Raw genomic sequence first — 12,211 nt, 5'->3', positions numbered from 1 at the left:
ACTGAGTTCTCTTTCACAGATGAGGGCAACTGAAGTTAGAGTCACAGAATAGCAGACCCCAAATTCTGTCATACTTCAAGGTTTAGCTCTTTGTAACTTGCCTGATGACCATTACACTGAGAATCAAATGCTTTTGAATAATTTTGCTTCTTATTGGTGTCTTGTAATTTTTGGCTGTCTTCTAGACATTTTATTTATTTATTTTTTAAATTAAAAAAAAACTTTATTTTTAAAGAAGTTTTAGTTTACAGAAAAGTTATATAAAGATATAGAGGACTTCTCAATCCCGCCCCCCACATTTCCCCCCTATTAATAACATCTTACATGAGTGTGGTACATTTGTTACAATTGATGAACAAATATTGGAGAATTGTGACTAACCATGGTCAGTAGTTCCATTATGGTTTATACTTTGCATCATACAATTTTGGTTTTAACAAGATGTTTAGTGGTCTGTATCTGTCATAGCAGAATCGTGCAGGACAATTCCGATGCCCTAAAAATGCCCTGTGTTCCACCTATTCTTCCTTCCTCCTCCCCTCAGAACCTAGGGTGACCACTGTCCGTATATCAATGTTATCAATTCTTCTTTTACTGCAATAATAATGTCTACTTTAGTCCGTAGTTTCATTCCCTCCTTATGTTTTTTCATTCCTCAGTCTTGAGGATCCTGGGATGGTGATGCCCACTCTGCTTTAGACGGAGAAGGGTCCCAGACCTCATGGGACATAAGGAAGGAACTGCTTTGCTTGCATTTGTGGACACTCTTTGCTTTTTGGAATGGGCATTGTCCATCATCACCCTCCCCTTAGCTGCTTCTAGACATTTTGATCCTATTAGTTTAAGGCAGGGTTTCTTTCCCATGGTTTGTGGATCCTTGAGGGGTTGTGAGTCCTCTGAAAGAAAAATCCTGAATTTTTCACATATCTGAATTTTGGGGTGGGGGAGGAGTGCCTTATATTTTACTTGATCTTCTAAGGGATTCTTGACTCCTGAAAACATTAAGGACTGTTAATTCATTCCACAAATCATTTTCTCCCTTAAAATTTTTATCCTGAAAAATTTCCCCCAAATCTTATTTCTGAAAAATTTCAGAAAAGTTACCAGAATAGTGTAAGAACATTTGTGAACCTTTCACCTAGATTTACTAATTATTCATATTTGCCTCATTTGTTTTCTTTCTCTAGGTACATACCCACACACAAACTTACACATTTATTCTGAACTATTTGAGAGGGCTAAGACCCATCACCCCTATATACTGCAACATTGATATCCCAAGAGCAAAGGCATTCTTACTTCTCCACAATATCATTAGCACACTCAGGAAGTTTAACATTGATGCAAAACCATTATTTAATGTACAACAACCCATATCCCCAAATCCCAATTACCCCATTATATCCTTTATGGCCGTTTTATCTCTAGGATCCAGTCAGTAATCAGGCATTACATTTGGTTTTGATCTCCTTAGCCTCCTTTAGTTTAAATTTACAATAGTTTTACAGTACTTTTTTTTTTGTCTTTCATGATATTGGCTTTTTTTTTTTGTTTAGAACTTAAAAACACAAGACATTTTGTTTTACAGAATGACTTTTAATTTTGACCTGCCTGATTGTTTCCTCACTTGTAGAATCAGAGTAAATATATCTGGAAGAAATACTCAGATGTGCATCAGATTTGGGGTCAGTATTACTACAGAAGGAGGCTCTTAAGTACCACACTGTACTCTGTACTGTTTCTCCTGGGACTGAATCTAAGATCTTCCCCTTTATGGCTATGGGGGCACTGGACAAGGGACTTGGTTTCTCTGTGCCTCAATTTCTCCATTTATAAAATGGGAGGATCATAAACATAATCACCATTTAGGATTATTAGGAGAGTTAGTGATGTGTGATATGCGTGCTGACCAGAACATAGTAGGTGCTTAATAAACAGCATTTGTTACTTAATTAAAAAAATAAGACACTTGACACCCACATTGGGACTGATTGTGGTGAAATGGTCATGAGGCAAATGGACTATTTGATAAATTTGTTATGAAGTGAATTGGCTATTAGGACAACTGTTTTTAAGCAGTGTGGTATCTTCCCCATAAAGTGGTCCTGGCAACCCAGGAAGGGAGTGAGCTCTCCATCACAGGGAACATTCAAGGAGCCACTTTCCTGGGAGGCCAGAGGGGGCCTGAGTATGTCGTCTCCCAGCTCCGGCCCCTTATGGGCTGGCCTGCTGAGTTAAACTGGGCAGGCAGTGTCAGCATCTCCTGTGTCGTCCTCTTGCTAGGAGCTGGTGGAGTTTTACCAGCAGAACTCTCTGAAGGATTGCTTCAAGTCGCTGGACACCACCTTGCAGTTTCCCTTCAAGGAACCTGAGCGGAGAGCCATCAGCAAACCTCCAGGTAAGAGGCCTCCAGACGGGGGCTGCAGCCCCAACCCCTTCCCGTCACGGAGGAGAAGTTCGGGAATGCCCCAGTCAGGCATCTGGAAACCTTATCTGTGCAACAGTGGAAAGTCTTCCCACTCCTGCCCTTCTGCCCTTGAGAGATTTGCATATTCCTTTCCTTAGATGGGAAGTGAGGCAGGTTTACTTTTCTATAATATTTGAGAATATGAAGACACTAGGAAACAAAAGGGGGCTCCACCTGCACATTTAAAGCCTATGTTTTTGTGTCAATATCAAGGGTTAATCAGTATTTATAACCTTCTCCCACAATAAAGCAACGCCTTTAGGACCCTCTTAATTTCTCCCTCCTTTGCATGTCTTACCCACGTGGCTTGTTGAAATTATCTAGAATGTTGGATACAGTGTGTTATTAAACAATATGATATATATTCTAGGGATCTTTTTGTAACAATCGCATTTAACTGCAAATACAGTATCAGCAATTATTGAGACTCCCACTCTATTTCTTGTTTCCATGTATTTCTCGATTTTAAAAATCCTGATTGGAATTCATATTTTATTTTGCTGGAGTGCAATATTTTTCAGTTTTATTATTATTTTTAATCAGAGAAGGTGTAGGTTTACAGAAAAATCATGCTGAAAATACAGTTAGTCCCCATGTTCCCTCCTCACACAAATAGTTTCCCCTATTATTAGCACTTTGCTTTAGCAGGATACCTTTGTTAAACTTGATGAAAAAATGTTATAATTATGCTACTAATTATAGTCCATAGTTTACATTAGAGTTCACTGTCTGTGTTGTACAGTTCTGTTTTCTTTAAATTTTGTTCTATTAATATATACACAGCATAAAATGTCCCCTTTCAAATGTATTCAAATTACAATTCAGTGGGATTAATTACATTCACAATTTTGTGCTGCCACCTCCACCGTCCATTTTTAAAACTTTCCCATCATCCTAAGCAGGGGCTCTGAGCTAATGAAGTTTAACTCCCCATTCCCTCCCCCACCCAGCCCGTGACCACCTGTATTCTAGTTTCTGACTCCATGAATTTGCTTTTTCTAATTATTTCATATTAATGAGATCATACAATATTTGCCCTTTTGTGTCTGGCTTATTTCATACAACATGATGTCCTCCAGGTTCATCCAAGTTTTTGTCTATATCAGAACTTCATTCATTTTTATGGATGAATAATATCCCATTGTACATATCTACTACATTTTAGTTATCCATTCATCTGTTGATGGACACTTGGGTTGCTTCCATCTTTTGGCCAGAAATGTCTTTTCAAGTCACTCCTTTTAGTTTTTTTTTTTTTTTTGGTGTGTGTGTGTACCTAGAAGTGGGATTGCTGGGTCATATTGCATCTTTTTTTCAATCTTTTGTTATCTTTTTTTTTAAAGACACATAGATCACACAACATGTTACATTAAAAAATATCAGAGGTTCCCATATACCCCACTCCTCACCACCCCCCACTCCTCCCACATCAACAATCTCTTTCATCAATGAGGCACATTCATTGCATTTGATGAGTACATTTTGGAGCCCTGCTACATCGCATGGATTATAGTTTACATTGTAGTTTGCACTCTTCCCCAGTCCATTCAGTGAGTTATGGCAGGATATATAATGTCCTGCATCTGTCCCTGCAATATCATTGAGGACAACTCCAAGTCCAGAAAATGCCCTCATAGCACACCTCTTCTACCCTCAGCAACTCCCTTGACCACGGTCTCCACATCAATGCTACAGTTTCTTCCATTACTAGGATCATATTGTAATTCTACACTTAACTTTCTTAGGAACTGCAAACTGTTTTCCACAGCGGCTGCACCATTTTGCATTCCCAGAAATGATGAATGACTGTTTTTATTTCTCCACATCATCTCCAAAATTTGTAATTTTCCATTTCTTAAATAGTAGCCATTCTAGTGGGCATGAAACGGTATCTCATTGTGATTTTGATTTGCATTTCCTTATGGCTAAAGATGTTGAACATCTTTTCATGTGCTTATTGGCCATTTATATCTTCTTTGGAGAAATGTCTATTCAAGTCTCCTGCCCATTTAAAAAATATATTTTTTTAATTTATTTTTAGAAGATACATAGATCACACATAATGTTACATTACAAAAGTATAGGAGATTCTCATATGCCCCACTCCCCACACCCCCTACTTTTCCCACATTAACAACTTCTTTCGTTAGTGTGGTACATTCATTGCAATTGATGAATACATTTTGGAGCACTGCTACACAGCATGGGTTATAGTTTACATTGTAGTTTACACTCTCTCCCAGTCCACTCAGTGGGTTATGGCAGGTTATATAATGTTCTGCATCTGTCCTTGCAGTATCATTCAGGACAACTCCAACTCCCAAAAATGCCGCTGTATTACACCTCTTTTTCCCTCTCCCTGCCTTCAGTAACTCCAGGGCCACTGTCTCCACATCAATGATATAATTTCTTCCATTGTTAGAGTCACAATAATTCTATAGTAGAATACCAGTAAGTACACTCTAGCCCATATTTTATTCCCCAATCCTGAAGACTCTGGGATGGTGTTGCCCACTCCATCTCTTAACGGAGAGGGGGCTTTGATCCCACATGGCTGATGGATGGGACTCCTGCTTGTAGTTGTAGAGTCTCTGGGTTCCTTGGTGTGGTCATTGTCGATCCTCACCTCCTTGTTAGCTGACCTGGGTAAATCCAATGTGCTGGAGAGTAGGTGTTGCAACTCTCTGAGGCTCAGGCCCCAGCTGGCACATGGACAGCCCAAAGATTCAAGTCTCCTGGGCATACACCCACCCCAGCGCCAACTACAGGTTCAATAAAAAGGACAGAAGAGGCATGTGCAGAGAAGTCACATCTGAGTCCAGCTCCATCACACTTGGGAGCACAAACTCCAAAGTAGGTCCTGCCCATTTTTAAATTTTTTTTTTTTTTGTCTTTGGGTTGTTGAGTTGTAGGATTTTTTAATAATATATTATGGATATTAAACCCTTATTGGATATATAATTTCCAAATATTTTCTCCCATTCTTAAAATTGTCTTTTTGCTTTTATGGTGAAGTCTATTGATATACAAAAGCTTTCAGTTTTGATGAAATCCCATTTATCTATTTTTCCTTCTGTTGCTCATGCTTTTGGTGTAAAGTCTAAGAAACCGTTGCCTAATAGAAGGTCCTGAAGATGCCTTCCTACGTTTTCCTCTAGGAGTTTTATAGTTTTGGTTCTTATATTTAGGTCTTTGATCCATTTTGAATTGATTTTTGTGTATGGTATGAATTATGGTCCACCTTCATTTGTAAATAGATATCAAGTTTTCCAGCAACATTTGTTGAAAAGACTGTTATTTCCTATTGAGTCCTTGTCAAAAATAACAATTGGTCATAGATGTGAGGGTTTACTTCTGAACTCTCAGTTAAATTCCATTAGTCTGTATGTCTGTCCTTGGGCCAGTACCATGGTGTTTTGACTACCAAAGTTTTATAAAAATTTTAAAATTAGGACGTGTGTGTCCTCTAACTTTGTACTTTTTCAAGTTGGTTTTGGCCATTTTGGACCCTTTCCCCTTCCACATACATTGGATGATTAGTTTTTCTCTTTCTTCAAAGAAGAGAGTTGGAATTTTGATTGGGATTGTGCTGAATCTGTGAATCACATTAGGCTGAACTGGCATCCTAACAAAATTCAGTCATCTAATCCATTAATATAGACTGTCCCTCCATTTATTTAGATCTTTTGATTTCTCTTAGTAATGTTTTGTAGTTTCCTTTCATCCTTGGTTAAATTTATTCATGGATATTTTAAAATATTGTAAAAAGATTTTTTTCTTGATTTCTTCTTCAGATTGTTCATTACTAATATATAGGGTTTCTACTGATTTTTGCCTGTTGATTTTGTACCTTGTTACTTTGCTGAATTACTTTACTAGTTCTGCTAGTTTTGTTGTAGATTTTCATGATTGTCTGTATAGGATCATGTCATCTGCAAATAAGGAAAGTTTTACTTCTTCCTTCCCAGTTTGGATGCCTTTTATTTCTTTTTCTTGTTTAATCATCCTGGCAAGAACTTCCAGTTACAATGTTGAATAACGGTGGTGGCAGTGGGCATCCTTATCTTCTTCGTTATCTTAGAGGGAAAACTTTCAGTTTTTCACCATTGAGTATGATGTTAATGATGGATTTTTCATATATGCCCTTTATCATGCTGAGGAAGTTTCTTTCTATTTTTAGTTTTCTGAGTGTTTTTATCAAGAAGCATGCTGGATTTTCTCAAATGCCTTGTCTTTGTCAGTTGAGATGATCATGTGTGTTTTTTCCCTTTCTTTCTATTAATGTGGTATTAAATTAATTGGTTTTCTTATGTTGAACTACCTTGCACACCAGGGATAAATCCCACTTGATCATGGTGTGTAATTCTGTTAATGTGCTGTTGGATTAGGTTTTCTGTTATTTTGTTGAAGATTTTTGCATCTATATTCATAAGAGATATTGGTTTGTAATTTTCCTTTTTGTGGTATCTTTGTCTGGCTCGTTATGAGGATGATTTTGACCTCTAAGAATGAGTTAGGAAATGTTTCCTCTTCTTCAACTTTATGGAAAAGTTTGAGCAGGATTGGTATTAATTGTTCTTGGAATGTTTGGTAAAATTCCCCGGTGAAACCATCTGGTCCTGGGCTTTGTTGAGAGGTTTTGATTATTGATTCAATCTCTTTGTTATTGGTCTGTTGAGGTCTTCTCTTTCTTCTTGAAGTCATAGGTAGTTTATGTTTTTTTCTAGGAATATGTCTATTTCAATAGGTTGTCTAATTTATTACTATAAATTTATTCTTTGTATCTTCTTACAATCCCTTTAATTTCTTGGGGTCAGTGGTAATGTTCCCCCTTTCATTTCCGCTGTCCTCCCTCTCTCGCTCTCTCTTTTTTTCCTTGTCAGAATAGCTAAAGTTTGTTGATTCTATTGGTCTTTTCAAAGAACCAACTTTTGGTTTCGTTGATTCTGTTTTTTTTTTTTAAATTCTATATTTCACTTATCTCCACTCTAATCTATTTTATTTCCTTCCTTCTGCTCACTTTGGGTTTAGTTTGCTCTTCCTTTTCTAGATCCTTCAGATGTGAGGTTAGGTCTCTCTTGTGAGATCTTTCTTCTTTTTTACGTAAGCATTTAGAGCTATTCATTTCTCTCTCAGCACTGCCTTTGCTACATTCTGTAAGTTCTGGTGTGTTGTATTTTTGTTTTCATTTGCCTCAGGATATTTCTTAACTTCCCTTGTGATTTCTTCTTTGACCCATAGATTGTTTACTGGTGTGCATTCTGGAGTAAATTTATCAGAAGAGTCACATGCATGGTCTAATTTCTGAATTCCTATAGGTCCAAAAAATTTTTAAAGAGGGGTTTAAAATTATTTATTGTTAAATGTTGTATTATTGACAAACTAATATAAAAATAACAGCAGAATTCCCTATATGGTCCCTATTCTTATCACAAATAAATATTGTTTGTTCTTGTGAATATATAGACCACCCATTTTAGCATATTTTCAGAAATACTATAAATTAATTTTATAATCTTCCATTTCACTTATTACTGTACTTTGAAACATTCTCCATGTCTTTTATTTTATTTTATTTTATTTTCTCTCCCACTCTCTCTTTTTTGATCCTTGGTCCTTCCAGGATGATAATACTAATAGCCTAGAATGAATTTTTCCACGTTTTTTGGTTCCTTTTCATATAAATATACAGAAACCATTTAACAAATTAGTACATGGATTTATTTTCTAAATCTGGATGTTGGCTGGGCTGGGAGGATGATGCTGGGAACATAATTGTGTTTTCTCAGAACACAGGACTCCTGACAATTTGCACAAAGAAGCATTGGTATTTATATATCTTTAAAAAAAAAGAATAAAACAATGTCATGGGGAATATTGGTGTTGATAGACTATTTTATATCTTAGTTTTGTTAGTAATTACCCTGTGGTATATATTTGTGAAAACTATATGAAAATAAGAAAAAGTGAATTAAAAAAATTGGAAATACAAAAAAAAATTTAACGAAGACAGAGTATAGAAGTTTCTGAGCACAATGAATTTAAGGTAAATGATTTTTATACACATAGATATGAAATTAAAATTGTATCCTGCTAAACATCTAAAAACCTAATTTGCTAAGAAATAAAACCATACTAGAAAAATTAAAAAAAAAAAGCACTGAAGGGTCCTTCTTCCCAGAATTATCCTCCCGAAGGCATGCCCCTCCCCCTTGCCCATGGAGGGTGGGCATCTGTCCCCAGCTCTTCTCCCACCTCTGCTTTCCCCTCCACAGTAGGAAGCATGAAGTATTTTGGCACAGCCAAGGCCCGCTATGACTTCTGCGCCCGGGACCGATCGGAGCTGTCCCTCAAGGAGGGTGACATCATCAAGATCCTTAACAAGAAAGGGCAGCAAGGCTGGTGGCGAGGGGAGATTTATGGCCGGGTGAGACAGCCGGGCAGGGGTCTGGGGCTTGACCTCGCCGTGGCGGGGTTGCACTGGGATTTTGGGTTCATAGACGTCTTCCCTGTTCAGGGGAGGGGAAGGGACATAGGTATTTCATTCACTTATTCATGCTGCATTTATTGGGCAACTACTGTGTGCCAGGAATTCTGTCGGCAGCCAAGGAGACATAAATGAGCACAGTCATTGCCCTCACGGAGCACATAGTCTAGGGAAGAGGAGAGACCTGTACCCAAGAGGGTATAATGTAGTGTGGTCAGAATTGGGATGGGGAAGCACAAGTCAGTGTGGGGGTCTTGAGGGAACCCCTCACCCACCCTGTGAGTGGGTCAGGATGTCTTCTGAGACCCCCAATTTATTTCTGAGGGATCCGTGAAGTTAGCTGAATGAAAAGGGTGCGTGACGAATTGGGGGAAAGTGGTCCAGTCGGGAGGCTAGCACGTGCAAAGGCCCAGTGGCGAGAGAGTGGGTGACGTATTTGGAGAACAAAGGCAGGGAGGAATTTGTGCCTCTTTTATTCACTGCATTATCACCAGTGCCTGAAAACGTACTTGGCACATAGCATATTGAATGCCTAAAAAAGCAGAGCTGGGATAATCACCAGGCTCTCTTGTCTCCTTGAGTTTGGATGGTCGGGAATGGACGGGACCTTGAGGTTCCTAAAAATGGGGTTTCTGCTTCTGCCAAGTTCTTACTTTTTGCTTCACAAAGGCAGAGAACAGTCTCTGTTCCATCCACTGCTGAATTCCCAGTCTCCAGGATACTGCCTTACTTGTAATGGTTTTTCAAAAATATTTGTTGAATGAAGACAGAACACTTGTTAGGGACTTATATTCTACTGGAGAAATGCACATGAGAAAATGACCTGGATATTTGCTTGTGTTAACAGTTTTGTTAAGAACTACGGAGGACAATTAGGGTTTGAGGAAACATTTTGGGATGGCGTGTTTAAAAAAGTATGACTGTAAAAGATTCATCCATCCACCATCCACCTGTCTATCCATCCATCCCTTTGTCCATCCATCCATCCCTTTGTTTTGTTTTGTTTTTAAGTCTTTATTTTTATTTCTCTCCTCTTCCTCCCCACCCTCGCCCTGGTTGTCTGTTCTCTGTGTCCATTTGCTGCGTCTTTTCTTCTTTGTCTGCTTCTGTTGTCAGCGGCCCGGGAATCTGTGTCTCTTTTTGTTGCATCATCTTGCTGTGTCAGCTCTCTGTGTGTGGTGCCATTCCTGGGCAGGCTGCGCTTTCTTTCATGCTGGGCGGCTCTCCTTATGGGGCACACTCCTTGTGCATGGGGCTCCCCTATGCAGGGGACACCCCTGCATGGCAGGGCATTCCTTGCGCACATCAGCACTGCGCATGGGCCAGCTCCACACGGGTCAAGGAGACCCGGGGTTTGAACCGTGGACCTCCCATGTGGTAGGCGGACACCCTAACCACTAGGCCAAGTCCAACTCCCATCTATCCCTTTGTTGATCCATCCATCCATCAATCATCCATCCACCCCTTTGTCCGTCTATCCATCCATCCATCCATCCATCCATCCATCCATCCATCCATCCATCCATCCATCCATTCCTTTGTTGATCCATCCGTCCATTCACCATCTGTCCATCCATCCATCTGTCCATCTGTCCACCCATCTGTCTGTCTACCCATCCATCCATCCTTCTGTCTGACCATCCATCCACCCACCCATCCATTCAACAAATATTGTTTAAGTTCTTACTGTGTGCCAGGTAATGTTCTAGGCTCTTGGAACTCTGCAGTGAATAAGACAAAACTCCCTGACCTTCTGAAACTCACGTCATAGCGGGGCAGACAGAAAATAAACATGTAAATAAGTAAAACGTAATCAGCCACAAAATAAACATGTAAATAAGTAAAATGTAATCAGCCATATGGTGACAGGTGCTATGGAGAAGAATACATCAGGAAAAGGGGATTAAAAAGTACTGGGGTAGGTTGGGTTTTGCAATTTTAGATCATGTGATTGGGAAGGCCTTACTGATAAAGACTTAAGGTATTGTATGAGAAGAAACCTATAGGAGGTGAGGAGGCTAGTCATGTATATACCTGGAGAATGTACTTTCTGGGTAGAAGGACTGGCAGGTGCAAAGGTTCTGAGGTGGAGCCTGCCTGGTGTGTTGAAGAACGGTGGAAGGACCTACAGAGGCTGCCCTGACTCTTTCCTCATCTCTTCCAGATTGGATGGTTCCCCTCCAACTACGTGGAGGAAGATTATTCTGAGTACTGCTGAGACCTGGTGCATTGGCAGAGAGATGGGAAACTCCAGGTTCTGAGCCCAGAATGAGTTGGCAGTGGGGCGAGGGGCTGTGACAGGCCCCGGCGGGCCGAGAGTCTGGGATGGACCGTGGAAGGCCAGGGCCAGGCCGACAGCGCTTCAGGGAGGCCATTCTACCATTAACTTATAACACATTGGTTTCCTCTTGGGTCCTCTTGAGAAGGTGGAGAGGAAGGCAACCGCTGTCAATAAAATGATGATTAGAGGTTGGATGTTGTTCAGGAGGCTCAGTAAGGGAAAAGATGGGGAAGGGGCCCTCTCACCAACCCCTACCTCCCAGTTGTAGTACCTTTTCCAGACATTTGTAGTAAGCTCTGAAGGAGCGAATGGCATCCCCCTGTAGCGGGGAAGAATTTTACACTCTTAGATTCAGGATTACAAAAACCTAACTCTCTTTATTTTTTTTCCTGTTACTATTAATTACTGAAAGAGAATATTAATTAATGTCAATATTAATTATTCTTTTGAGTCCCTCCCCCAATGCGTTACACCGAATGGTAGAACTTTCATCCCAGTTGAGTTGGGGTCTCCTCAGTCTGGTTTCCCAAAGGTTATGTTTGAATTCCAGGGGCCTTTTCACTGGGATGTTGGCCCTTGATTGTGGACAGCTGGTCCTTGATCATGATCCTCTGCCACCTGCTGAGCTGTCATTGCTTCTGATTCACTTCGAGCCCTCTGCACTTTTCACTTCCCTTGTGGCACTCATGAGACCTCCACCTACTTCTCCACCTACCCCATTGGGGTGGGGTGATTTATATTCTGGCCTACCTGGGGGTGATCCTAGCTGCAGTAATTATTATTTTTATTTTCCTCTCCCCCCTCTACCTTCCCATCCCCTCCTCCTTCCCCCACTCTGCTGTTTTTATTCCCTTTGCTCTTTGTGGTCATTCGCTGTGTGATCGTCTGTATCCATTTCTCTGTTGTCTTCTCTTCATGTTTTTCTTCTTTAGGATTCACTGGGATTCAATCTTGGGGACTTCTGATGTGGAGGGAG

The 12,211-nt window shown here is 40.0% G+C and overlaps 1 protein-coding gene across 2 annotated transcripts in view; it reads left to right on the top strand.

Moving 5' to 3' along the window:
* The window catches only part of VAV1 (vav guanine nucleotide exchange factor 1), a 91,532-nt gene extending 80,105 nt beyond the window's left edge, over positions 1 to 11,427 (top strand). Inside the window, exons 25-27 of one of the 2 annotated variants that reach the window (XM_004447623.5) lie at positions 2,284 to 2,398; positions 8,746 to 8,894; positions 11,119 to 11,427. In XM_004447623.5, the coding sequence (XP_004447680.1) occupies positions 2,284 to 2,398; positions 8,746 to 8,894; positions 11,119 to 11,172 (318 nt within the window). In that variant the 3' untranslated portion in view covers positions 11,173 to 11,427. Of the gene's footprint in view, positions 1 to 2,283; positions 2,399 to 8,742; positions 8,895 to 11,118 lie in introns of both variants that reach the window. The other variant, XM_004447622.4, reaches the window with a different exon arrangement.
* The last annotated feature ends 784 nt before the right edge of the window (positions 11,428 to 12,211 follow it).

The sequence above is a fragment of the Dasypus novemcinctus genome, chromosome 19 (assembly GCF_030445035.2).
Source record: "Dasypus novemcinctus isolate mDasNov1 chromosome 19, mDasNov1.1.hap2, whole genome shotgun sequence".
NCBI classification, from domain to species: Eukaryota; Metazoa; Chordata; class Mammalia; order Cingulata; family Dasypodidae; genus Dasypus; species Dasypus novemcinctus.
The sequence above is the reverse complement of the archived record's forward strand: the minus strand, read 5'-3'. Positions and strand labels throughout refer to the sequence as shown.